We start from the raw sequence: 24,175 nt of genomic DNA, 5'->3' as shown, positions 1-24,175 counted from the left end.
TTGCCGTGAGTCGATTCTGACTCATGGCAACCTCATGTGTGTCAGAGTAGAACTGTGCTCCATAGAGTTTTCAATGGCTGTAATTTTAGGGAAGATCACCAGGGCTTTCTTCCTGAGAACAAATTGTTTGTACTAATCAGGAACCTTTGTAGTACCAGAAGTTAGGCTTATTTCAAGCAGGGAGAGGTGGAGCTACTGAAACTTTTATGTACAAATATATTTCTTTGTTAATTTAGTCACATATAGATCCTTAATTTCTTATAAAATTTTAATGCCCTGGCAACATGATTTAAAAGTAAACCCACTAAAATGGGAAACTGTTTTTCAAATGTTTCCTCCCCTAAATTTATGTCTCATAACTGAAAATACACAGGGACACAAAATTCACTCAGAAAAATTGTCTTGTGGCAAAAATGGCTTCCAGTCCTGGCTGAAACTCAGTGGCGGACACCAGAAAGAAAGAAATGAACTCAGGAAAATGGTAAATGAGATAATGTTGGGAACAAGATGAAAACTGAGCCCAGCAAGCTCCGCAAAGAGCAGAGACAGCAAAGGCCTGAGCCACGCGGGTCAGAAAACGGCTGGTAAAGAGCTGGCTTTGGAAAGGAGCAGAGGCAGAAGTGTGGAAGGAAAAAATATTTAGGGAAGACAGCGTGAATTAATCCATTTATGTAGCAACGATTTATTGAGCATTCACTACATACCCAGCACTAGTTAAGGGCTGGGGAGTCAGAGATGGGTGTGGCATGATCTCACCCTTGAGGAGCTCACAGTCTAGCAAGTGAGAAACACACGCAAACAGTTCATTACAGTAGAGGGTGGTAAGGGCTCTAATAGAGGTATATACAAAGGCTACTTTTATGGGGGGGGGTCTTTGACCCAAGTCTTGATGAGTAAGTTGGAGTTCAACAGGTGGATGTCCATGCATGGAACAGCATGGCATTGCTGAATAATCCCAAATAGTTTGACATGCCAAGGGTTTGGAGTGTAAAAAACAAAAAATAAGGCTGGAGAGACATGTAGGGATCAGGAAGGGCTGGTAATGGAGTTCATGTTTGATCACCTAGGCCCCGGGAAGCCATGGATGGGCTATGAGCAGGAAGCAGCATGGTAGCAGTGTGGAGGACAGATGGGAGGAGAACCAGAGTGCAGGCAGAATGAAGGGTGAATGATGCCAAGGTCCCAAGACTGGAACCCAAGATTGGAACCTACTGGAACTGTAGCCCCTAAACACAGCCACCAATGTCTGGTGCATGGTAGGGGAGACCCCTCTTCCCTATGGAAAAATGTTCCTACTTCAAATCCGTGTTTCTCTGCTGCTCCTTGTCTGAGCTGCTCCCCTTTAGAAAGTACTGTATTTCCTGAGCAGAAGACGAGACACAAACTCTGTGGACCTCTACAGGAGCAGCACTGGCCTCAAAGCAGAAAATCTGCGATCCAAGTCCCCGTTCTGACCCAACTGGCTGTGGCTCTGCAACCCCTTAGTCTCCTGGACCACAGTTTCCTCTCGTTCCCCTGCTCTGTGCAGAGGATGGATCTGGCCTTCCAGGAGTTCTGGTCTGCCAGGATCCCATCTTAAGACGTCCAAAAACAAATCCAGTTACTTTTCCTGAAAGCTGCCTAGTGACCCCTTCTGGGACAGCTTTCACATTGTTATATGCAGAAGACAGTTTAATTCCATTTAATCCATGTTTTGTTTGACTTGATGACTTCAAATAGACTTAAAAAGGGCCTGGGGAGAAAAAGGCGTGGCCAGCCTAAGAAACCAGGTGGTAAACTGAGGGTCTGTGGTGGGGGCCGGGATCTGCCAGAGTGATAGGAACAGCCGAGGTCTTTATGTTGCATTCGCCTCTTATAAAACGTATTTTCAGTGTTGCTGGCCTGAGGGCGAGAGAGAACTGTGCGGCTTGGCGGGTGCTATGGTGGAAAACTGCTTCGGCAAGGAGAAACTAAGCCGCCCTTGGGGAACCAGTGCTCTCAGAGAGGAGTGGAGCAGTGGGAAGAGGTCATTAACAGGACTGTTAATATTTGTATTCTAAATATATGCTAAGTGAAAGCAGGAGCAGAGGGCCAAAGCCTGAAAAGGGTCGAGAGATGGAAAGATAATAAACAAGTCAGCGTTTGGAGTTTATGTTCAGCGTTAGCAGCCAGGTATGTAATTGGGACTTTCGAAGGTTTGCCTCTGTTACTCTAGTGGGGCATTTCAAGCTTGTGAATAGAGGTAACTGGTTTTACTGCTCTCTAAGCGCCTATTCTTTTTATCATAAGGGAGGGAGGAAGCCTGTTGCATACCATGTCCTCACATCCCTCGTTACCCACATTTAACTGAAGCTGCTGCGCCCACCCTTCCCCACTCAGGGGCTTGGAGGCAGCTCCCTCACAGTGGCAGACCTAATTCCTTGTCAAAAATGCAGCGGTTTCTGGGATTTGCCCTGCGAAAAAACTCTCTTAGTAATACAAACCTCAGACTGAAGGTGAGCAAGTAATTTTTACAAAAACAAAGCCTGGAAACCACTGAAGCATTGAAGTTTGGGTATTTGATGTGGTTTTATACAAAGAAAATTTTAAGTTTAGACATACCATAAAACCAGGAATGATTAACTGTTTATTTCGAAGACAGTTCAAACAAATTTAGGAATTGTTCTTAATCCCCATGACCCTGCTTTCTCTCCCCTTACGTTGGGAGGTGAAGCATGCTGCAGGCGCTGCAGATTAAGTCTGGGAGGGCCTGGGCTGTCTTTTTTGATGTCTCTGGTGACGCAAATGGTTAAGTGTTTGGCTACTAATTGAAAGGTTGGAGGTTTGAGTCCACTCAGAGGCACCTCGGAAGGAAAGCCTGGTGATCTACTTCTGAAAAATCAGCTATTGAAAACCCAGTGGAACACAGTTCTCTGACACACATGGGGTCGCTATGAATCGGAATCGACTCAATGGCAACTTTTTTCGGGGGAGATTTGCTTTCGCTGCTACTGGCTTTACTTCACACCTCCACTACCCCTGTCCTCTGACAGCTGCCACCAAGGCAGAGGGTGGAAAACACCCTTGGGGTGTACTTGAAGCCAGTTTATCTAGATGGGTTTACTTCCCCTGTGGCTGGTTTTCAGCCTAATTTCTCAGGGAGCTGTTTGTAGAATTGTGATGGAAGAAAAAGAAGATGAAAGACAGAGGCAGAGCCTGTGGCCATCCTCAGGGAGGTCTTGTGAGTGTTGTGGTAGGAGCAGAGTCACAGGCTGACTTCCTCACTGACATAAAGGCCAGGCAAGTCACTTTGCCATGGTGCCACGGTCCCCCGCCGTGATCTTTGGGGTTTATATGGTGAAGTTCAACAAGTACTTTACTGACAATCAACCAACCCAGTCACTGAGCTCACATGTATTTAATCCTCAGAATAACTCTCTAAAACATGCATCACCATCCCATTTGACAGATGAGAAACTTACTCAGAGATGTTAAATTACTTGCCCAAGGAACTAGAAAGTGGTAAAGTGGTAAGCCTGGTTCTAGATACAGGTCCTGTTGACTCAACAACAACAGGGAGACAGACATATAATACAGGAATGGGAACACATCCCCAGTAGGGGTGTTAGAGCTGGAACTTGGAGGAGAAGAACTGAGATAGGAAACAGGTTAGGGAGGGGACAGAGTGAATGAACGCACAGGGTATGAAAGAGCCTCTTCTGGAAAGGCTACCAGTTCTGGGCATTGGACCAGGAGAAAAAACAGCACATCCATAAAGTCTTTGAAAGGAATGGGATATAAATATCAGCATCTCCTCACAGGGTATTTAGCTGTAGGCCTGATAAAATGAGAGTTTGGTGTCATCCATTCATTTCCTGGCTCTAAAGTATTTCTTTGTAGTCCTAAAGAAGTGTTGACTCTCTCACTGACTGTTATGGATTGAATTGTTTTCCCCAAAAATATATGTCAATTTGGCTAGGCCATGATTCCCAGTATTGTGTGATTGTCCACCATTTTGTCATCTGATGTGATTTTCCTGTGTGTTGTAAATCCTACCTCTATGATGTTAATGAGGTGGGATTAGTGGCAATTATGTTAATAAGGCAGGACTCAATCTACAAGATTAGGTTGTGTCTTAAGCCAGTCTGTCTTGAGATGTAAAAGAGAGAAGCAAGCAGAGAGACAGGGGGACCTCATACCACCAAGAAAGAAGCACTGGGAACATAGCGTGTCCCTTTGGACCTGGGGTCCCTATGCTGAGAAGCTCCTTGACCAGGGGAACATTGATGACACGGACCTTCCCCCAGAGCCAACAGAGAGATAAAGCCTTCCCCTAGAGCTGGCACCCTGAATTCAGACTTCTAGCCTCCTAGACTGTGCGAGAGTAAATTTCTATTTGTTACAGCCATCTACTTGTGGTATTTCTGTTATAGCAGCACTAGATAATTAAGATACTGAACTCCCACTGCCATTTGCCCAGGAGCAAAAGCTAGGAAAAGGACTCATCTGTCTGCCAGGGCTGTCCAGTAAATTCTTACAATTCCAGCTCTGAACAGAACTTCAGGCCATTAGCAATATCCTCCAGCTACAATGGGGAGAACTCCCTGTTCAGAGCTGGCAGGGAAATCTCCTGTTTTATTATTTGATTGGATACATTTTTATTGAACACCTACTATGAGCCAGATATTTTTTATGACTAACTTTTTAGTGTTTTTATTATAAAAGTAAAGCATGTTCATAATAAAAAATTTAAACAGTACAGAACATTAAAAATAAAAGTTCTCCTGGTAATTAACAATTTCCTGTATATTAAAATAGCAGATTTAACACCAAGTATTTATACCATGTTAAGTTTCCACTGCTTTCATGTTAAAAAAAAAAAAAAAAAAACCTTTTTCTCTGGCCTTATGCAAATGAAGATCAATACTAGCATTCAAAATGAACCTCTATTCGTTCTTTTTTAGCTATCTTAATAAAATATAACTTGAAAATAACATTTCTTCTGTGATAAAGAAAACATGAAAAGTGATACCATTTAAACATGTACAGATATACCTATGGTAAAAATAGGGGAGGGAAATACATCAAAATGTTAAGTGACTGTGTATCTATAGTAAAATGTCAGGTGATTTTAATTTTTTTATAATTTTCTGTATTTTCTAAATTATACCTCCAAATGAACATGTATTACTTTTACAATCCACATTTTAAATGGTGTGTGTGGTTGGTTATTTAAGAGCCAGACATTTTGGTAGGGCATTGGAGAAACACAATCAGACAAGACAGCCCCCGTCCCTCTAGTTTCCAAAAAATATACAGTGGATTTAGGGAGACTAATGAGTGAGTCAACAATTTTAAAAATCTAACATGACAAATGCAGTGATAACTTAGAAGATATTTCTGCTATTCCTTCGGCCCAGCAAAGTCCCAAGCACCCCATATGACCCCTAATCGATGATTCATTCCAGGGGAGACAATTCACTAGCCCACTGGGTTGCAGTCTAGAGACCCAGGTCCAGTCTTGGCCACTTTACAGGTCATGTGGTCTCGACGTTCCCTGTCTGAGTCTCAGCTTCTTCACCTGTAAAATGGGGATAACACCACGCACCTTGGAAGAGTACCGTAAAGATCAAATGAGACTGTCTAATAAAAGCACTTTGAAGAATTGTAAAGTTCAATGTTAGGTTAAGGGCAGATTCCCATTAGGAAATAGCATTTTATAAAGTACACTCACAGGCCAGACCACATTTTGAAAGCAATGCCCTCCAGGAGGGTCTGACCAGAAATTCTTCTTTCCTTTGTTTGTGGGATGGCTCCTGTCTTTCCCATATGGATTACATTTCCCGTGTATGTCAGGGAAAAGAGAAGTGTCATGTTAAGAGAAGGACTCAGCCCAATTTCCGCAGCCTCACAGGCGGTGGGGCCAGCCCAACACAGCCCTGTGCTACAGGCCGGCTGGGGGAGAGGGGAGTTCTTTCTTTACAAGAGAATGAAAGTTCGACTTCCTTAATGGGCAGATGGTCCAAATTATCCCTTGGGCTCTACTCTGCAGCTGCAGAAGATCAGAGCCTATTTTCCCAACCCCATGTGTTTATTTCTATTCTCCATAACCTCCTTTCTTTCGACTTGTTTTGCTTTGGCAAGGGCTCGAAGGCAGGAAAAACAAACATGAAGGAGCTGCAATGTTTAGGTCTAGGTTGGGTTTTCCCTCCTCTCCTTTTCTTTAAAAGAACGCTTGCCTAGGCTTTAGGGCCCTTCTGATGCACAGCTAAGCAGGTTCTGGGGCATTTAGTGATCAGTGCTGTTCCAAGAGCTCCATTCATTCACTCACTCATTCATTCAGTACAATTTATGCCAGATACTCTGCTTGCAAATGAGGATACAGTTGTGAACCATGTAGATGCTGAATGTCTATTGCCTTCACAGAGCTGAAGTGAATGTGTGCCATTGAGTCAATTCCAACTCATAGCGACCTCATGTGACAGAGCAGAACTGCCCCATAGGGTTTCCTAGGCTGTAATCTTTATGGGAACAGATCGCCACGTCTTTTCTCCCACAGAGTGTCTGGTGGATTCGAACCACCAACCTTTCAGTTAGCAGCTGAGAGTGGGTAACCATTGGGCCATCAGGGCTCATAAAGTGAGTGAATTCAAACACCAAACCAATCCTGTTGCTGTCAAGTTGATTCCGACGCATAGCCACCCTGTAAGACAGAGTAGAACTACCCCATAGGATTTCCGAAGAGCGCCTGGTGGATTCGAACTGCCAACCTTTTGTTTAGCAGCCGTAGCTCTTAATCACTACACCACCTGGGTTTCCAAGTGAGTGAATAGAGATGTAAAAAGAGAATTGCAATATAATATTTATCCTATGTGGGGAGCACATATTGGGGCCACAGTTCAGGGAAACCTTCCTAGAGGGGGCAGTGTACGTGTGCCTTACTCACATGCTCCAACAACAGGTAAATAGTGTAGCTGGGGCCTGATCCCAGATCTTCCTGTCAGGCAGTGGTTCTTAAGCCTGGCTGTGCATTAGGATCACCGGCAAACTATTCAAAAATATCCCCAGCACTGGTATTTTTCAAAGCTCCCTAGATGATTTTTATATGCAGTTGGGGCTGAGAGCCACTGCTTTACAGCTAAGGCTGTTTCTCTTACACCTGAGAACAGTAATTCCTGCAGACCCCACAGAACTGTTGTGAGATAGGTGCAAAGCACTTTGCATACAGAAAGGATTGTTATTAAATATTTGGCTTAATATTCAGCTTGAGAGTTGGCTCTGAGGTTTGAAAATGAAAGGCCTTTGCTCTTCTCCCTGACGCCATCATGTGCAGCTGTGTGACCCTGGGCAAATTGCTTCACTTTTCTAGGCCATTTTCTCTTCTGCTTAATGACAGCCATGATAACTACCTTTTGGAGCTGGTGAGAAGAATAAGTGAGAAATGCACACGTAAAGTACCTTGTACAGTGCCTGACATATGGTGGGGCCGAATATAGACTGATGCCCTTTGGAGCCCTGTGGGCACAGTGGTTAAGAGCTACAGCTGCTAACCAAAAAGGTCAGCAGTTCAAATCCCCCAGTCACTCCTTGGAAACCCTATGGGGTAGTTCTACTCTGTCTTATAGGGTCGCTATGAGTCAGAATCGACTTGACAGCAACAGGTTTGGTTTGCTAGGCATCTTTTACTTGAAATCTCTAGTGAGGAGAGCCCAGGACATGGCTTTGTTATGGTTGGGTTTTAGAGCAGCTCTGAGCCAGGGTTAGATGAACCCTGCTGGCAGTAGATCTAAGGCTACCCTAACCCTGGAAACCAATCTGAGAGATGGTTACTACTGGCCATTAAACTGTCTTCTTAGACCCACTAATTATGAGCAGCTGACTAATGAAGCACTCCCTCAGTTGTGCTCACACCAGATGCTGGAAAAAGAGTAAGATATTCAGTATCTTGCTCCCCAACAATAGCTAAGACACCCAAAGCACGTAGAGTAAAATGAGGTAGGGGATAACCAATAACCAGAAACATTGGAGACATCCAGAAGATGCCCGTTCCTAGTAAATAAAACCAGATGTTGGTTTTAAAGCCTTGGAATAGGTTCCCCAGAGATACTGTCCAGTTTCCTGCCCTTTCCAGAGGCAGGATGAGCAGCTGTCAGGTGTGGTACGGAGGAGAAGATTCCTGTGTTTGAAGGAGGAGAGGGGAAGGGTTCAAGGCCAACTTCTAGGACCCCTTCTAGCTTTTCTGGGGCCTAGGGATTCAAAGCCAGGGGAATCTGAGGTAAGACCCAGGCTGCTCTGTCTGGGACCCTACTTTTCCCACTGCTTTCCTAGAATATGTTTACAAGGCAGAGCGAGCAAAGAAACATTTGTTTTGAGAGGAGAATCTCCACATATTATAAGATTTATAAGGTCTGCACTAGGAGCCTGAGAGTGGCCTCAGCCCTAGTGCTGCATTCCTGGACCATTCCAGAGCTGCCTTGCTTAACGAATAACATACAGTTTGCATTAGTGTGCAGAAAGTTGCTGACAGCAGGAGGCAGTCTTTTGCCTTATGCCCTTGTACCCCTTCCCGTAATATGCTGAGGAGCCAGGAACTGAGCCCTGGGGAGAGCAGAGGAAGTCAGAAGAAGATTAATCCAATTGGAGGAATGAGCCCCAGTACCCTTTACTCCTGCTCCCCATGCATCAGGATTGCTTTGCAAAGAGGTCTTCAAAGATATGATCCCTGCTTGGGCCACTGATATCCAAGTCATCCTCAGCAAAGCATGGAGACTCCTCAGAGCCTGGGCAAAGTGTTGGCCAGCCAGAGGTGGGAGCTTACAGTGATTGAGTGCTCATGTGTGCCAAATCTTTTACATGTGTTATTGCTCTCAACCACTGCCATTATACCCCTTGCAAGAAGGGGTTAGGTGTAAAGAGTCACATCTGACAAATGGTGGAGCAAGAATTCTGAGTCCAGAACCAGCCTCTTTCCAGTCTTCAGTGTTGCCTCCCCACAGGATCACTACAACTGTGTTTTTCCTCCACTGAAGTTTCCTAATCCACCCAGGCCCAAAGAGCCAAGTAGCTAATCAACACTTAGATGGGTGTATAGGATTCAGAGGTGCTTGCTCTGGGATTTTTTGGTAGCTAGGACCAAAGACTCATCCAGGTCACTTCAGGTAATGGGGGCTTATAGTAAGGACACCTGTGAAAACTGAAAGAACAGGACTTATAATCCAAGAAGGCCTTGCAGAGCCTGAAGCTGGAAGGTCATTCAGAATCCAAGGCAGATCTAGGACCACAGCAGTAGGAGTTTACCTCTTCACTCTAGTGCTTTATCACTAACACGGCTTGTTAATTCCACTGTCCCGGCCTCTCTGTCTTTCTACTTCTGCATCTACACAGCCTTCTCCGTATTCATTCAATTCAGATTCCTGAGAAAATCTGGGTGATTCTGCTAGTCATCACTTGTTTGGACAGAACTTTTGAGCCAGACCAATAGTTTATGACCTTATCCATATGTAAGGACCTGCCCATGTGCATGGCATACACCCTGACAGCTTGTCTAATGCCACTATTTATAATGCCCGTCCCCAACCTTCTCACATTTGATCCCCTCCACAAACCTGGGAAGTGAGCCTAACAGGTGAAGAAATGAGGAACAGAGTGTCTTAGTGCCTTTGAGACTTAAAAAAAAATCTCAGCAGCATGCTTTGACTAGAGCCCCTGCCAACTTCCTTTCTCCTGGCTCCCCACTCTCTTCACTGTCCCATACAGCTACCTCTCACCCACTCCTTTGGCACTTAGCACATGTGGCTTGGAATTGCCGTTAGCATTTTTGTGTCCACAAAAGAGACGGGTTTATATACTTCTGTGTTTCCATGACTAGCTCAATAAATGTTTAAAGATCAATCAACAATGTGGAGTTTGTATTAGATTCCTAGTGCTGCTGTAACAAAGTACCACAAGTTGGGTGGCTTATAAGAATAGAAATTTATTGTCTCACGGTTCTGGAGGCTAGAAGTCCAAATCAGGGTATTGGCTGTGTTGATTCCTTCTAAGTAGTCTAGGGGAGAAACTAGTCCTTGCCCCTCTCCTACTTTCTGGTAGCTCCAGGCATTCCACCTCCACATGGCTGTCTTTCCTCTGTCTCTGTGTCTTTTCTCTTTTATAAGAACACTAGTCATAGGACTGGACCCACCCTACTCTAGTTGACCTCATGTTAACCTAACTGATAACGTCTTCAAATACCCTATTTCTAAACAGGATCACCTTCACCAAACACATCTTTTAGGAGACACAATTCAACCCATAATAGGAGCCTAGAATTATCTACAGAAATATTGCACAAATAGATATAATCCAGGGTCAGTGCCCCCCAGTCACTGTGTGCACAGTGGTCTCCATGATGGTTTAATGTCATTCCTTCCCTCCCACTTTGAGCTGGTGATATAAATGGGTGGGCACAGTACCATTTCTGAGCAGCCAGGCACCAAAGGTTAAGACTGGAACCAGAGAGGTTTAGGAATTGTGAGGCATTCAGATAGGGATTCCAGTTGTACCCACTAACAAAGTCATGCATCCATCCACCCATCTACCCTCCATCCCATCTATTCACCTAACACTTATTTAGCACTTCAGTTTGCCTGGCATAATGTTAGGTACTGAGGGGTCATAGACAAGTAAGACATGATCCCAAGGACCTGGGAGTTTTGTAGGGAAAATAGGATCTGTATGCACAACCCTCACAGATTGAAAGCTTTTCTTGAGTTCCCTCAAGAAGTACCCTCTGATCTGAGGGATGCCAGCCTGCTTGTATGCTCAAACCTTAAAGCTGGTTTAACCTCAAACCAGCTTAACTCTATATTATGGCTTAGATAGTACTGAAAGTGGCTTGTATTTGAAGGAACAGTGGTCTAAAAAGAGAAGGATCTGGCATCCCAGTAACAGCTGGTTGCTTCCTCTTTCTTAACCTCAGTTTCCTCATCTATAAATGAGGGTTTTGGACTAGGAATTCCCTGAGATTCCTGCCAGCTCTGACATTCTGTGTGGTGTTATCTGTTTTAGGACGTTAGTTCATTTGAGCACCTTCAGGATAAAGACCACACTTACTTTGTCCTTGAATCCTTAGTACCTGGTACAATCCTGGAACATAATAGAGATTCAGTAAGTGCATCTGGTTGGATAAATAGATGAGTACTTGAAAAAAAATCCATAAATTGATTAAAAATATATAAAGATGTAATAAAAATAATGCATCTTCAGCACCCCGATATATGCACAGGAAGTAGAATCACCCTAGACTTCAATGAATATTATCACTTTCCTCAAAAAAATAAGACTGGTTTATCCCTCCCCTGCCTGGTAACATCAGCATGTTTATTTTTAAACATAAAATCAGCATAGTCATACTTCACAAGAGCATCCCCTGCCATCTTGGTCCTCCTGTATGACTTAGGAGAAACAAAACACTTTCTATGAATTTTGCGTAGAAGTATTATAGTTCCAGAGTTAAAATAATTGATTTTAATATAACTGCTCCATGAAAAGGCATCTTGCATCAAAGTTGTGAAGCAGAATTAGTGGACACTGCTCAGAGATCTTAAGAAGAATGAAGGACTGTGGGAGGGAAAGGAAGTTATAGATGGAGGATTAGTCCTAGGGTGAAGTCTCAAGTACAGGTCCTAATTCTTCTACTACTAACTGCAAGATGGTCTTGGGCAAGATACACCACTTCTCCGGGCCTCTCTTTCTTTGTGGGTCACATGAGGAGTTTGGACTATGCAATCTCTGAGTCTCTGTCTCTGTCATTTGTGGTGATTGGAAAAGCCCAACTAAAAGTAGTTCCAGGCACTAAGTAATGGGGACATCTGTAGTCTATAACTAAGCTAACAGAAGCTGTTATCAGAGATATCCTCAGAAAATGCAACACTTCTTAGTCCAGACGTCATTCCTGGTTCTTCTCTGTGACCTGACCCCATCTGTGCCTCAGCCCCACCCTTTTTACTGACAGGCCAGGCCAGCATGTCAGGATTTGAGTAGATCTGGGGTCCTGATGCAGGAAGGTAGATGGGGGCCCTGTGGTTGGTACCAGGAGTGGCCTGGGTAAGGGGCAGGGTCAGTGCAGCAGGTCAGGAAATATGGAGCCAGGTCTACATGGTCTCAGTGGCTGCAGCAAGGCAGAAAGCTTCAAACAGAGGTTAGAACCACTGGTGCTCCAGAAAACTGAGGCTTTTTGATCCGGGAGAGAGCAAGGAGGATGCTCAGCCTGGAAGGGCGAGTGTTATGGACTGAATTGTGTCCCCCCAAAAGTATGTGTTGGGATCCTAACCCATATAACTGTGGATATGATCCTGTTTGGAATAGGGTTTTCTTTGTTATGTTAATGAGAACTTATCAATGTAGAGTATGTCCTAAACCTTATCACTTCTGAGTTTAAGAACAGTATAAGCACACACTAAACAGAAAAGATCATAGCAGTGTTCAGCTATGATGCTGAACAGGCTTCAGCAGAGCTTCCAGACTAAGAGAGACTAGGAAGAAAAGCCTGCGACCTACTTATAAAAATCAGTCAGTGAAAACCCTATAGGTCACAATGATCCAATTCCATGATGCATGGGGTCTCCATGAGTTAGGGACCAACCTGACACCAGGTAAAAACAACAAAGGGGGAAGATAGACCTTATCTGATGACACGGGAGGCAGATGAATCTATAAACCCAAGAATTCCAAGGATTGTTGTCTACTAGAAGTTGAAATAGACAAAAAAGGACCTCCCCCTAGAGCCACACCCTATATTTGGACTTCTAGCCTCCTGAACTGTGAGAAAATAAATTTCTGTTCTTTAAAGCCACCCACTTGTGATATTTGTGTTATAGCAGTGCTAGATAACTAAGACAGCCAGTCCCCTGCCCCAGGCTCCCCCTCATCAGTTGTCCAAGCAGTGATGCTTCTGGTCTGGGATTTGACTTGGGATGACTCTTCTCTGTCTGGTTCAGTGTATAAAAGGGGAGAACCTTTGCCTGTGGCTCCCAACCCTGAGACAGCAGGGTAAAGAGAAGGAGAGACCTGGATCTTAGGGGAACTGGATATCACTCCTAGAAAGGGCACAAGGAAAAGCTTTACTGAGGCTTAATGTGCTAGGGATTGAGACAAGACAAAGGGCAAGCCTTTCTAATTGTACATTGTTATTTCTGACTATTGAATCAGAAGAACTCTACTTTTCCTTCATTTTTTGGTGAAGGATAGCTACTTGGCATTTCCCTTACGTTTGGGTCTCCCAGCCAAGGGACGGAATGCTGACAGTGCTGGTCCCGCACAGTGTGGGTGGGCTTAGGTCTTGGGATCAGTGCTATCCTCTCCTCTTGCAGCCTGTGGGCAGGTGAACAGGTAGACTCGTCTACCTGTAGGTTAGGGACCTTGGGACAAGAGAAGGAGTTTGATATTCTCTCACCCACGTGGCTCCTTTTATGAATCAAAATCAGAAATGCACATGGTGTAGCCCCAGGGACCAGAGTTTTGTCGAGGGCTTCTGATTCTCATTTTGCTCCGGAAGGATTTTCCAGGGCTCACTGAGGTGGCATGTCAGTGGAAGCAGGGGCAGTTATTAAGGGAAGTCCTATGCAATCATGAAAGCCTGAGTTCCCATTGCTCATCATGAGAAAATTCACCCCTTGTTTTTTAACTGGACCATCTCCTCTTGCTAGTGGCCTAGCACTGCCTGAGTTTTGTACAATCGGTAATGCCCTGCCTTCCATTTTTCTCTACTGTCGTGCGTAAAGAGAGGTGCACGGCATCTCCTTGTTCCCAAGTAGCCCAGCACGTCTGCCCACCCAGAGTAGTCCCTCTGAGAAAGAAGCTCTGGACTAATGAGAAGGGTCCTGGGGGGTCAGGACCAGGCTGAGGCTGCCTCTCAGGCACCATGTTTGATTATGTGGTGGTTAATACAGCTGTGGGGTGAGGGCGTTTCCAAGTGGTGGGTGGTTGCCTAGTGAGAAAACTATGCCCTGGGGAAGAAACTGCTGGGAAAAAAGCATAATTTAAACTCTCTACCCACAGAAACCCAAGCTCTTAACAAGTCATGACATCAGTCTTGGGCTAGTGAGGGGGTCACTGTTGGAGTGTGTTTGGTGATTCCGCAAGTTCATTACTGGAGGTGGCGTCATCACACAGGCCTGGGAAAGACGCGTGCCTGCCTCCCCAGTAGTTCTATAGGGCAAAGAAGGCAAGGGATATTGTGCACGGACAGCCCCTTGGACTTTCAGAGTCCTTGAATTGGAGCTATCTGCATCATAAAAAGATCAAACTTCAGCCTACGGTTTTCCCAAGGGAGGTGTAAACAGAGCTAAGACCTTGTTGAGGGGAAAAAGATACAAAAATCACAGCTTAGCACCATATTCTATAACATGGAGCCAGAATGAAATGTGCCATGTGGTTTGGGTGAGGCCTGGGGAGGTGATACTGCTTTTAGAATCATTTGACATTTTGGGGGGAGTAGCATTTATTGACCTCATGGGCAGGTGGCACTCATGACTGTGTTCATTCTCCACTGTGAGGAGAAGCCCTGAATCTGCAGGTGACAAGGCACAGCCTCCAGTCCTTGGTGAGCCAACACTGGGGTCTGGTTGGATAATGCCTTCTCAAGCCCCTAAAGTGCTCTCTAGTTGTTTTGTTTTTTCCCTTATGGGCAGTTTTCCTCTTTTCAGTCCCTAAAATCAACGTGGTCCTAGTGGGGGAAGGGAGGCCAGAGAGGCTTGTTGCAGGGAGCATGGGGCATGGACCAGAGACATCCCTGAAACACATGCTATCAGTCCCGTAATTATGGTTACCGTATGTTTCTAATTTTTTTAAGTTGTCGTCTTTCCAAATACTCTTTTTGTCACTTCCCTATACATTGAAACTTCCTGGGAACTCCAGTATCTCAGCATCTAAATGACATTTTCCAGACTTCCTGCAATACCCATCATAATCATATGAGAGACCCTGTTCCTATTTTCTGATTCGGAATATATGGTCATTCTACCAATAGCCTCAGGTATGGGTCCAGAATATAGGAACATATCCTCAAAAGAAGCTTCCAGTGAGTGAGTGTCTAGAAGGGCTGTGATGTAATAAAGAGGGTTTTGGAGCAGTGGAATGCCCTAATGACTGATTCTCCACTCAGGCTTCCACCAAAGCCCTGGGCTCTGGGGACCTGTGTCCACCAGGCAGAACCTGCCCATGTGGTTCTGTGTTATTTAATCAGTTAATTCATTCACACATGCATTCATTTTGCATGGATTTGTTGGGCATCTCAGTGTACGAGGCACTTAGTAGACCACGTGATCTGTCGATGGAATGCTCACAGTATTCTAAGATAGTAAAAAAAAAAGTGGCTGTCTAGTTGACTCAAACTCCTGACGACCCCATATGTGTCAGAATAGAACTGTGCTTCATTGGGTTTTCAAAGACTGTTTTTTCAGAAGTAGATCACCACACCTTTCTTCTGAGGCACTTCTGGGTGGACTTCTACCTCCAACCTTTCAGTTAGCAGCCAAGCACATTAACTGTTTGCACTAGTCAGGGACTCCTTAACATAGTAAAGAGGCAATTATTGTACAAAATAAGTATGTCCATAGAAGACACCCTGGCCAGGTTTGGGGGACTGGTGGAGGCTTTGGGGGAGAAGAGACATCTAAGCTGATCCCTGAGATCTAAAGGACAAGAAAATCTTAACCCAGAGTAGTTGTTATTGTTAGTTGTCATCATGCCAATTCTGACATGGCAACCCCATGTGTGCAGAGTAGAACTGTGCTCAGTAGGATTTTCAAGAAGCTGATGGCCAGGCCTTATTCCAAGGCACCACTGGGTGGGTTCAAATCATCAACCTTTTGGCTAGTAGTCAAGCGCTTAACCATTTGCAACACTCAGAAACTCCTAACCTAGAGCACAAAGAGGAGTTTCCTGAGGTGGAGGAGGCTATGTCCTCATTCAAGTCTCTACTCAAGGCTTCCTCATCTATCCATCTAAAGTGATATCTCCCATACTCTCCATTCCCTTCCCATGTTTTCATTCCCTTCTAAGCACTTATCATTCTAGACCATAGTTATATTTTATTTGTCTGTTGGATTGATTGTCTCTCCCAGTAGAAGGCAGAGACTTTGTTCATGGATGTATCCCCAGCTACTAGACTAGGGCCAGGCACGTAACGGCTCTCAATCAATATCGGTTTTATGGATGGGTAATTGAATAAGTGAAAGAAGTGAGCTCAGACTGACCACAGCAGAGTGCAAGGCGGGACTCTTTGAATGTCAGCCATATCCAGCCTCCTCCTGTTACTTTGACCTGGCACCCTGAACTCTGACTGCAATATGCCTATGTGTCCACAGCATCCTTCTCCCACCTCTCACTTTTCTTACTGACACTCCACTGAAGCTTCTTCTCTAGATCCCCTGGCCTAACCCACTGTCTCCATGACACAGTGCTGACAGAGGGAGGCAGATCTGTGGGAAATCAGGGCTGACATCTCAGCCTTAGCCAACCAAGGGCTACCCCTCCCCAGCCAGGGCCTGGACTCATTTGATGTTGCTGGCTTTAGATTAGCTTTTCATCACTGCCTCCAGGGGAGTTTCTCTGTCTCCAACCCAGTCTCTGGACTCCAGCTTCTCTCCATGTTTCCCTCTTCTCCAGGACTTCTATGCTGTCTTGTTCATTCTAAACCTTTTCTGATAGACTGGCAGGAGCTTGTGTTTTCAGTAAATCTTTATGGGGGGAAGGACCTGGTCAGGGATGAAGAATGCCTAGAAAATGGCATGAAATATTGAGAGGAGCCCTTCAAAGTAATCACCCTGTACTAGTTTAGCATCATGGGGATGATGTGGTTTGTTGGTGGCTTCCTGGTTCCCCTGTGCAGAACAGGCTGGGGCTTCTTCAGCTGGGCAGCACGTAACAGACATGTGGCTGGATCTGACTTCTCTGCTTTCTCATTTGGCACACTGGGGCATATCAATTCTGTCATTTCCTCTAGGGGCCTACGAACCTTTTTTGGCCAAGTTGCAGTCATTAGAAAGCGGATTCCCTCAGCCTACCAAAAGTCCGAGGTTGCAGTACTATATAGAGTTTGCTGTTTTTTCTGGCAGTTCATTTGGGGCTTTTCCTGCATCATGACACCCACTTGACACTGTGTCATAGTACCAGTGCCCCCCAACCTTACCCCATATGTCCCAAGTGATTTCTGGCTGCAAAGAAAGATGACCTTGACATCTTCCCTGGCTTTGAAATTACTGAATGTTGGAGCTGGAAGGAATCATATAGATCATCTGATCCTATCATCCCAAATGTTACTCCACAGACTAATTGCCTCTGAATCATTTAAGGTACTTGTTCAAAGTACAGATCCCTGACTCCTACCCCCAAGACTCTGATTCAGTAGGTCTGGGTTGGCCCAGGAATCTGCATTTTAACAAGCATTCCTAACGAATTTGATGTGTGGCCTGATTTAAGACCCACTGACCACCTCAATACTTTACCAAGTGAGGAAACTCAAGTCTCCGAGGGGTGAACATTGCCCACATGAGTGGAAAGCAGGTAGGGTTTTACAAGGTTGTTAGAAGACACATCTGGAGACCCAAGCTCTGATCCCAACTCTGGCCCCTACCATGTGTATCACTCTGAGACTATGACTTAGCCAAACCCTGGCCCTGAGATGATCTTAAGCTTCTTTCGGCTTTTCCAGTGTTCTCTGAGTCTCCAGACTATCCCGTCGAGAAGTCATGCAATGTTTTTTAACACAAAAATGAATCTTCATTCATTCATCCATTCAGAAAACATTTGCTGTTCATTTCCTACAGCCAGGTTCTGTGTTAAACACTTAGTTTAGAGATGAATTCAACAGGGTTTTAGACATTAAGAAGGGAGAGGAAACTAGTATTTGCCGGGTGCCTACTATGTGCCAGGAACCATGCTAGGAGCCTTATATACATCATTCCATTTAGTCTGCACAACAGCCCTATGAAATAGGCATTGCCCCCGTGTTACAGTGGAAGAAATGCCCTTAGAGAGGCTAAGACACTTCCTTAAGGTCATTCACATAGAAACAAGAGCAAACTCATACCTGCCTACTAAGCCAGACACCATTCCAAGCTCTTTACATATATTGCCATATTTCACTGATACTGTGATACACATTTTAACCTCTCGGAATCAGGAAGGATCAACAATTGATGGTATTTCACCATTGTAATTGGCCAGGTTTTTCCTTCTTAGTGGAATATAACATAGTGATGTGCTTCACCATCAGTAACATCTTAGATTTGATGAACTCCTGTCTCTCAGTAAGTGGCAGAGCTGGAATACACACCCGGGTCTGCCTGGCTCCAAGCACTTTCGTGCTAACAGCTGATGGGGAAGTAGACATGAGGGATGGGATTCGGGGCTGAGGCACTCCCGGGGACCTCACCACCTACTAAGCTACACAGCAAGGCCACTCTGCCCCCAGAGACTTGACTATCACTGCATTCCCTCTCCTTCTCCTTCTCTGCCCTCCTTCCTGGAAGGAATAGCTATTAGTAACCAGGTCTCAAAAGGTGGCAAGAAGAAGGCTAACAAAGGACAGGGATGATAAAACATGAGTTCTGTTGGTCAAGGTCCTGACCTTGGCTGTAGCCCCAGCCCTCTCTTCCCTCCTGCCCCAGGGGTGGAGGAGAGTCAGAAGAGATCTCGGGATGGGGCCCTGGTGTTTCCAAAGCTGGGTAATGATGATGGGGCTGATCCCAGCAGGTGGCATGGAGGCTGTGGCCATCAGGCTGGTGAACGGCTCGGGCCCTCACGAGGGCCGTGTGGAGGTGTACCACGACCGGCGCTGGGGCACCGTTTGTGACGATGGCTGGGACAAGAAGGATGGGGATGTGGTGTGCCGCATGCTGGGCTTCCGCAGCGTGGAGGAGGTGTACAGGACAGCTCGATTTGGACAAGGTAAGGTACTTGGAAGGAAATGGACTGCTTCAGCCATGTGGAGAGGGCCCAAGAATCTTAGGGCTGAAAGAGACCTTCATGGCCAAGTAGCCTGATCTCCTCTCCATAGCTTGACTGCCCTGGACAGCAATCCTGCAATGCTGCCAAATGGTCACTGGCCTTTGCCTGAATACTTCCTGCAACAGGGAACTCACTATCCCCTGGGGCAAGCTGACCTATCTTCAGAAAGTTCTGTTTATTAGAATATCTTCCCTTGCCTGAATTGAAATTTTGTCTCCTTGTCAGTTTCCCCCATTAGCCCTAGTTCTGTTCTCCCTGTCTCAGAGAACATGTTTAATCCCTTTCCCACTTGATAGCTCTTCAGATCTTTATAATCTACTCTTATCACTTTTTATCATTACTTAGCACTTATTGTGTGTCAGGCTGTCTTCTAAACACAGCACAAATATTAGTTCATTTAATCCTTACAAAGCTATGAAGTCAATACAGATATTATCCCCATTTTCCAAATGAAGAAACAGAGACACAAAAAGCTTGAGTAATTTTTCCAAGGTTACACAACTAGAAAACAGTAAACCCTGGATTCAGACCCAAGCAGACAGCTCGGGGGTCCATGCTTTTCAGCACTCTGCTGGAATGTCCCTGCTTTGCTGTGAGTCTTTTAGTCTTCAGAGAAATATCCCCAGTTCTTTCACCTTGTCCTCATGTGACAAGATTTCAGAAGCCTTCACCACTTTGGTAGCTTTCCTTTCAACATGCTGAAACACACCTACCTTCCAACCAAATGCTAGTTGGGAGCAGACTTTGAGTGGGGGCACAGACCCTCCCTGGACTGGCTGCTGATCTGAACTGTCCATCCCTTTCTTCTTGAGAGGAAGATGGTTGTACCCCAGCTCCAGTCTCCTTTCGCTGCATCATGTCTCTCTCTCAGTCTGGCTCTCCATGTGTCAACATGCTTACTACTGACACCACTCAGTCTTCTCCAAAGACCTGCATACAGACAACCAAACCAGTTGCTCTTGAGTCGATTCTGACTCAGGGCAACCCCATGTGTGCCAGAGTAGAACAGTGCTCCATGCGATTTTCAATGGCTAATTTTTCAGAAGTAAATCACCAGTCCTTTCTCCCAAGGTGCCTCTGGGTGGACTCAAACTTCTAACCTTTCAGTTAGCAGCCGAATGCATTACGTTTTCACCATCCAGGGACACAGACAACAGGGAGCACTTACTGAATATCCACCGACATGTGCTGAACACCCATAATGTCACACACTCACACATGCTTTCTCTTCTGTCAGACTTTGAGGAGAAACCTGTGTTGACACACACCTAAAGCAATGGTCCCATGGACACTAGGCCAGTACTCTCCACACCATATAATAGTGTGCTGTCCCTTGGCTGTGTGGTCTTCGGCATGTTGTTTCTCCACTCTGGGTATTGGTTTCCTCATCTGTAACTTGAAGGGGGTTGGAAGGCTCTCTGATGTGCTGTTCAGCCTGGTCCCTCTGGAATTTAAGATGCTGCTGCTTACCTGTCAAGAAGACCTATGTTCCAACAGTTGTGAGGAGGGATTTGGGCTGACCTTCTCACACTCTGTTGCTAGGTTCCCCCTTGTGACCTCTGGAGCAGCAGCTGGCCCACCTGAGGGGGCTGCCTGGCTGGTGTCATGGAATGGAGCCAGGCGTGCCTGCTGTCTTGCCCGAGGCCATGGGCTGCCTGGCATGGCGGCCCAGCCCACTGTGCTAAATAGCTACATGGACTTGTGGTATAACGTGAGGTGAGGGGCTGATGCATCCTTTCCAGATGGAGAAATCGGAGCCAAGTCTAATACAGAACTGTCTGTGGAACCCTTCTACCCCTGATAGTCACTTTTTCTCCTTATCTCACAATGTGCTGCCTGCGAGTCTAGCTCAGGATCTCCTCCCTTAGATCTCAGTCTCATGGATTGAAAGTAACTACTTGTGAAATCTGTTGAGACAGTTGGCAGAAAGCGGCTGGTGACTCGGACTCATCCTGGCCTCTCTACAGACAGGCCAGAGCATGTGGGGAGTTCAAAGGGGTCCTCAGCTCCATGGAGGGCAGGACACTGGGAGAGAGCACTTTCCTCCCACTTAAAGCTTTGGGCTTGATTACAGCCTGTTTTCTTCCAGGAAAACAGACATTTTTTTTTACAACAGGAAGAATAGGAAAAATTCTCACTTTTCCATTTTTGGCTACAACAAGGACTTCTTTCTAGTAAGTGAAAGTAAAACCTTTTTTGGAAAAAATGGGTACTATTAGCCCAAAACTGCTCGTTGGTTAAAAGGTAGCCCAGCCTTGCGCCACACAGACTGCATGTGCTGGACCAGGAATCCCATTAGTGGCTTTGTGGCCCCTTTCATCCCCTCTTAATTTTTGTATTATATCACATGTTGGGGAGCTCTAGAATTGCCACTTGATTCTTTTAAAGCAGTCAACGAGAAGCTTAACATGCTTTCACAGATATATCGGATTTGTGCTCTAATTTCCCCATCAGAGTCTGACAACTTATCTACTTAACATTCAACACCCTGACAGATGAGCAGGACAGGTATTATTAATGGGGTCCACAAAAGAAATAGAGGCTCTCAGAAGAGAAGGGGTGGACACAGCAGAGGCCTGTCCGATGCCCTTTCTCCTAGGCCAGGCTGCACTCCCCACCTCTTATCCTTCTCTCCACAAGCAGTTTCTGGGCACCTACCCCGTGCCGCTAAGGCAATGTTGGTTCAGTGTAGAATTCTTGCCTTCTATGCGGGAGACCAGGGTTTGATTCCTGGCCAGTGCACTTCATGTGCAGCTGCCACCCGTCTGTCAGTGGAGGCTTCTGTGTTGCTACGACGCTGAATGGGTTTCAGTGGAGCTTCCAGACTAAGACAGACTGGGAAGAAAGGCATGGTGATCTACTTACAAAAATCAGCCAGTGAAAACCCCGTGGATCACAACAATCTGATCCACAACCGATCACGGGGATGGCATGGGACCAGGCAGTATTTCATTCCATTGTGCATGGGGTAACCATGAGTCTCCGGGCCCAACTCCCTAGCAGCTAACAACAACACCTTGTGCCCCAGTCTGAGTACTGGGGGTACTGAGTGAATATGCCTAGTCCTTGACCTCAACATGTTCAGTGTAGAGGGGGAGTCAGACAAGTGCATGGTTTCAAAACAGCAGAGTAAGGGCTATAATGCAATACTAGCTATGGGGGCACTGGGAGGGAATGCCCACCTCTCCTGGTAGCGGGCAGAGAAACACCACCCTCTAACCCTGTGACCACAGCCTCCAACCCACCTGTGCCCTGCCTCACAGTACACTATTCCTCGGTCCCATGGAGCCTTCCGGCCCTTGCCCCCTCTACCTTCTCTGTTTCTATCCACTTCCTTCTGGACATGCTTCCTTTCCTGCCAGCTAACACCTCAAGTCCTCACTCCTCACCATGACCCTCTGCTCTGCCTCCTTGCCTCTGTCTATGCGCCACTCCTTAAAACCTTCTTCTCCTTCAGTGCCCTCTCCTGCCCATCCTCCTCCACATTTTCTTTAGTTCCTCCTGGGCTCCAGCCTCTACTTCTCTAGGACTCTGAATGCTCTGAGAGTCCGCCTCCATACCTGGGGCTTCAGCTCCCACCCACACCTTTCCCTCTAGTGTAGAATGTTCAGTTGAGCTCCAAAACCATATGTCCGAGTGTCAAAATTACACATATTTCCTTTCCATCAAACCCTCATCTTAGTGAACAGCCCTGTTATGGATTGAATTGTGCCCCCAAAAAATGTGTGTTAGAATCCCAACCCCTGTACCTAACTCCTGGTGGTGTAATGGTTAAGCGCTCAGCTGCTAACCAGAAGGTTGGCGGTTTGAATCCATCCAGCAGCTCTGTTGGAGAAAAGACCTGGAGAGCTGCTCCCATGAAGATTACAGCCTAGGAAACCCTATGGCGCAGTTCTGCTCTGTCACATTGGGTTGATGTAAGTCAAAAATCAACTCAATAGCACCTAACAGCAATAACATAATCCTATTTGGAAATAGGGTTTTATTGGTTATGTTAATGGAGCCATATTAGTGCAGGATACTTTCTAAACTTAATCACTTCTGAGTTAAAAAAAAAAAAAAAAAAGAGCAGATTAGACAAAGAAGCAAGCAAGCACAAACAGAGGAAGATAGATGCCACCTGAATGTCACCGAAGAACCGAGCAATGCCAGGGCCACAGAAGCTGATACAAGGATCTTCCCCCAGATCTGACAAAAATCCTCCCCTTAGAGCAAGTGCCCTGAATTCAGACTTCTAGCCTCCAGAACTGTGAGAAGTTAATAAATTAATTTATAAATAAATTTCTGCTTTTTAAAGCCACTTGTAGTTTAAATACCTGCAGTATGTCTGTTATAGCAGCACTGGGAAACTAAGACACGCCCCATCTCAGACAGACCCATCCAAGCCGGAAGTCTAGGTGCAGCGCCACCCTCTGGGTGCACTGCCACCCTCTCACCCACTTCCCTTATCCCTTATGAGGTTAATCCCATCCTGCACATTCTGCCTCTCTGGTGTCTCTTGAATCTGTCCCCCCTTTTCATTTTCACCACTGTCTTCTTAGGAGCTTAGGCAGCATAGAGCAGTGGTTAGGCACTCAGGCTCTGGTATCAAACCACCCAAGTTAGAATCCCACGTTTTCTGCTTACTAGCTAAGGACCTTGAGCAGATTTCTTAACCTTTCAAAGCTTCAATTCTCTCACTTTTTAAGGATTATTGCAAATATTAAATGAGATAATGTATATAAAGCAATTAGCACAGCACAGGGCACCATTGTACACACTCACTATATGTTGGGCAGAGGTAGGGGCATCAGGTGAAGTGAGTATAGTAGTAGCTCCAATCCTTCATGAGCTACTCTCCTAACTGCTACCTTGCCACCACCTCCAGGCTGGCTCCTACTACCTTTCCTGCTGTAAGGGATCTTTCTAAATGGGCATCTGATCCTCAGTGGGTCTTTGTTGCTCTCAGGATCAAGTTCAGTTTCCTTAGTTTAGTACCCAAGTCCCTCTTAATCAGGCTCTTGCCCACCTACCACCTCTCCACCTTCCCCTTGTACACACTGTCCTTCAGGTATGTATGTCTACTTGTGGTTCTCTAAACACACTTAATGCTGTTCCATGTCTCCATTATCTTCTCACGTGCTGCTCCTTTTGTCTGGAATGTCATCCCTTCCTTCTTTGCCTAACTCATTCCTATTCAGCTGTTAAAGCTTCCCTCAATTATCACCTCCTCAGGGAAGCTTTTCTG

At 45.7% G+C, this 24,175-nt stretch overlaps 1 protein-coding gene across 1 annotated transcript in view; it reads left to right on the top strand.

Moving 5' to 3' along the window:
* SCARA5 (scavenger receptor class A member 5) overlaps positions 1-24,175 on the top strand; it is a 136,902-nt gene that overhangs the window by 107,987 nt on the left and 4,740 nt on the right. The window contains exon 7 of the mRNA XM_004382184.2: positions 18,694-18,888. Coding sequence (XP_004382241.1) covers positions 18,694-18,888 — 195 coding nt within the window. The remainder of the gene's footprint in view (positions 1-18,693; positions 18,889-24,175) is intronic.

This window comes from Trichechus manatus, unplaced genomic scaffold, assembly GCF_000243295.1.
Source record: "Trichechus manatus latirostris isolate Lorelei unplaced genomic scaffold, TriManLat1.0 scaffold00091, whole genome shotgun sequence".
Taxonomy (NCBI): Eukaryota; Metazoa; Chordata; class Mammalia; order Sirenia; family Trichechidae; genus Trichechus; species Trichechus manatus.
This window is presented reverse-complemented; position numbering and strand designations above follow the sequence as displayed.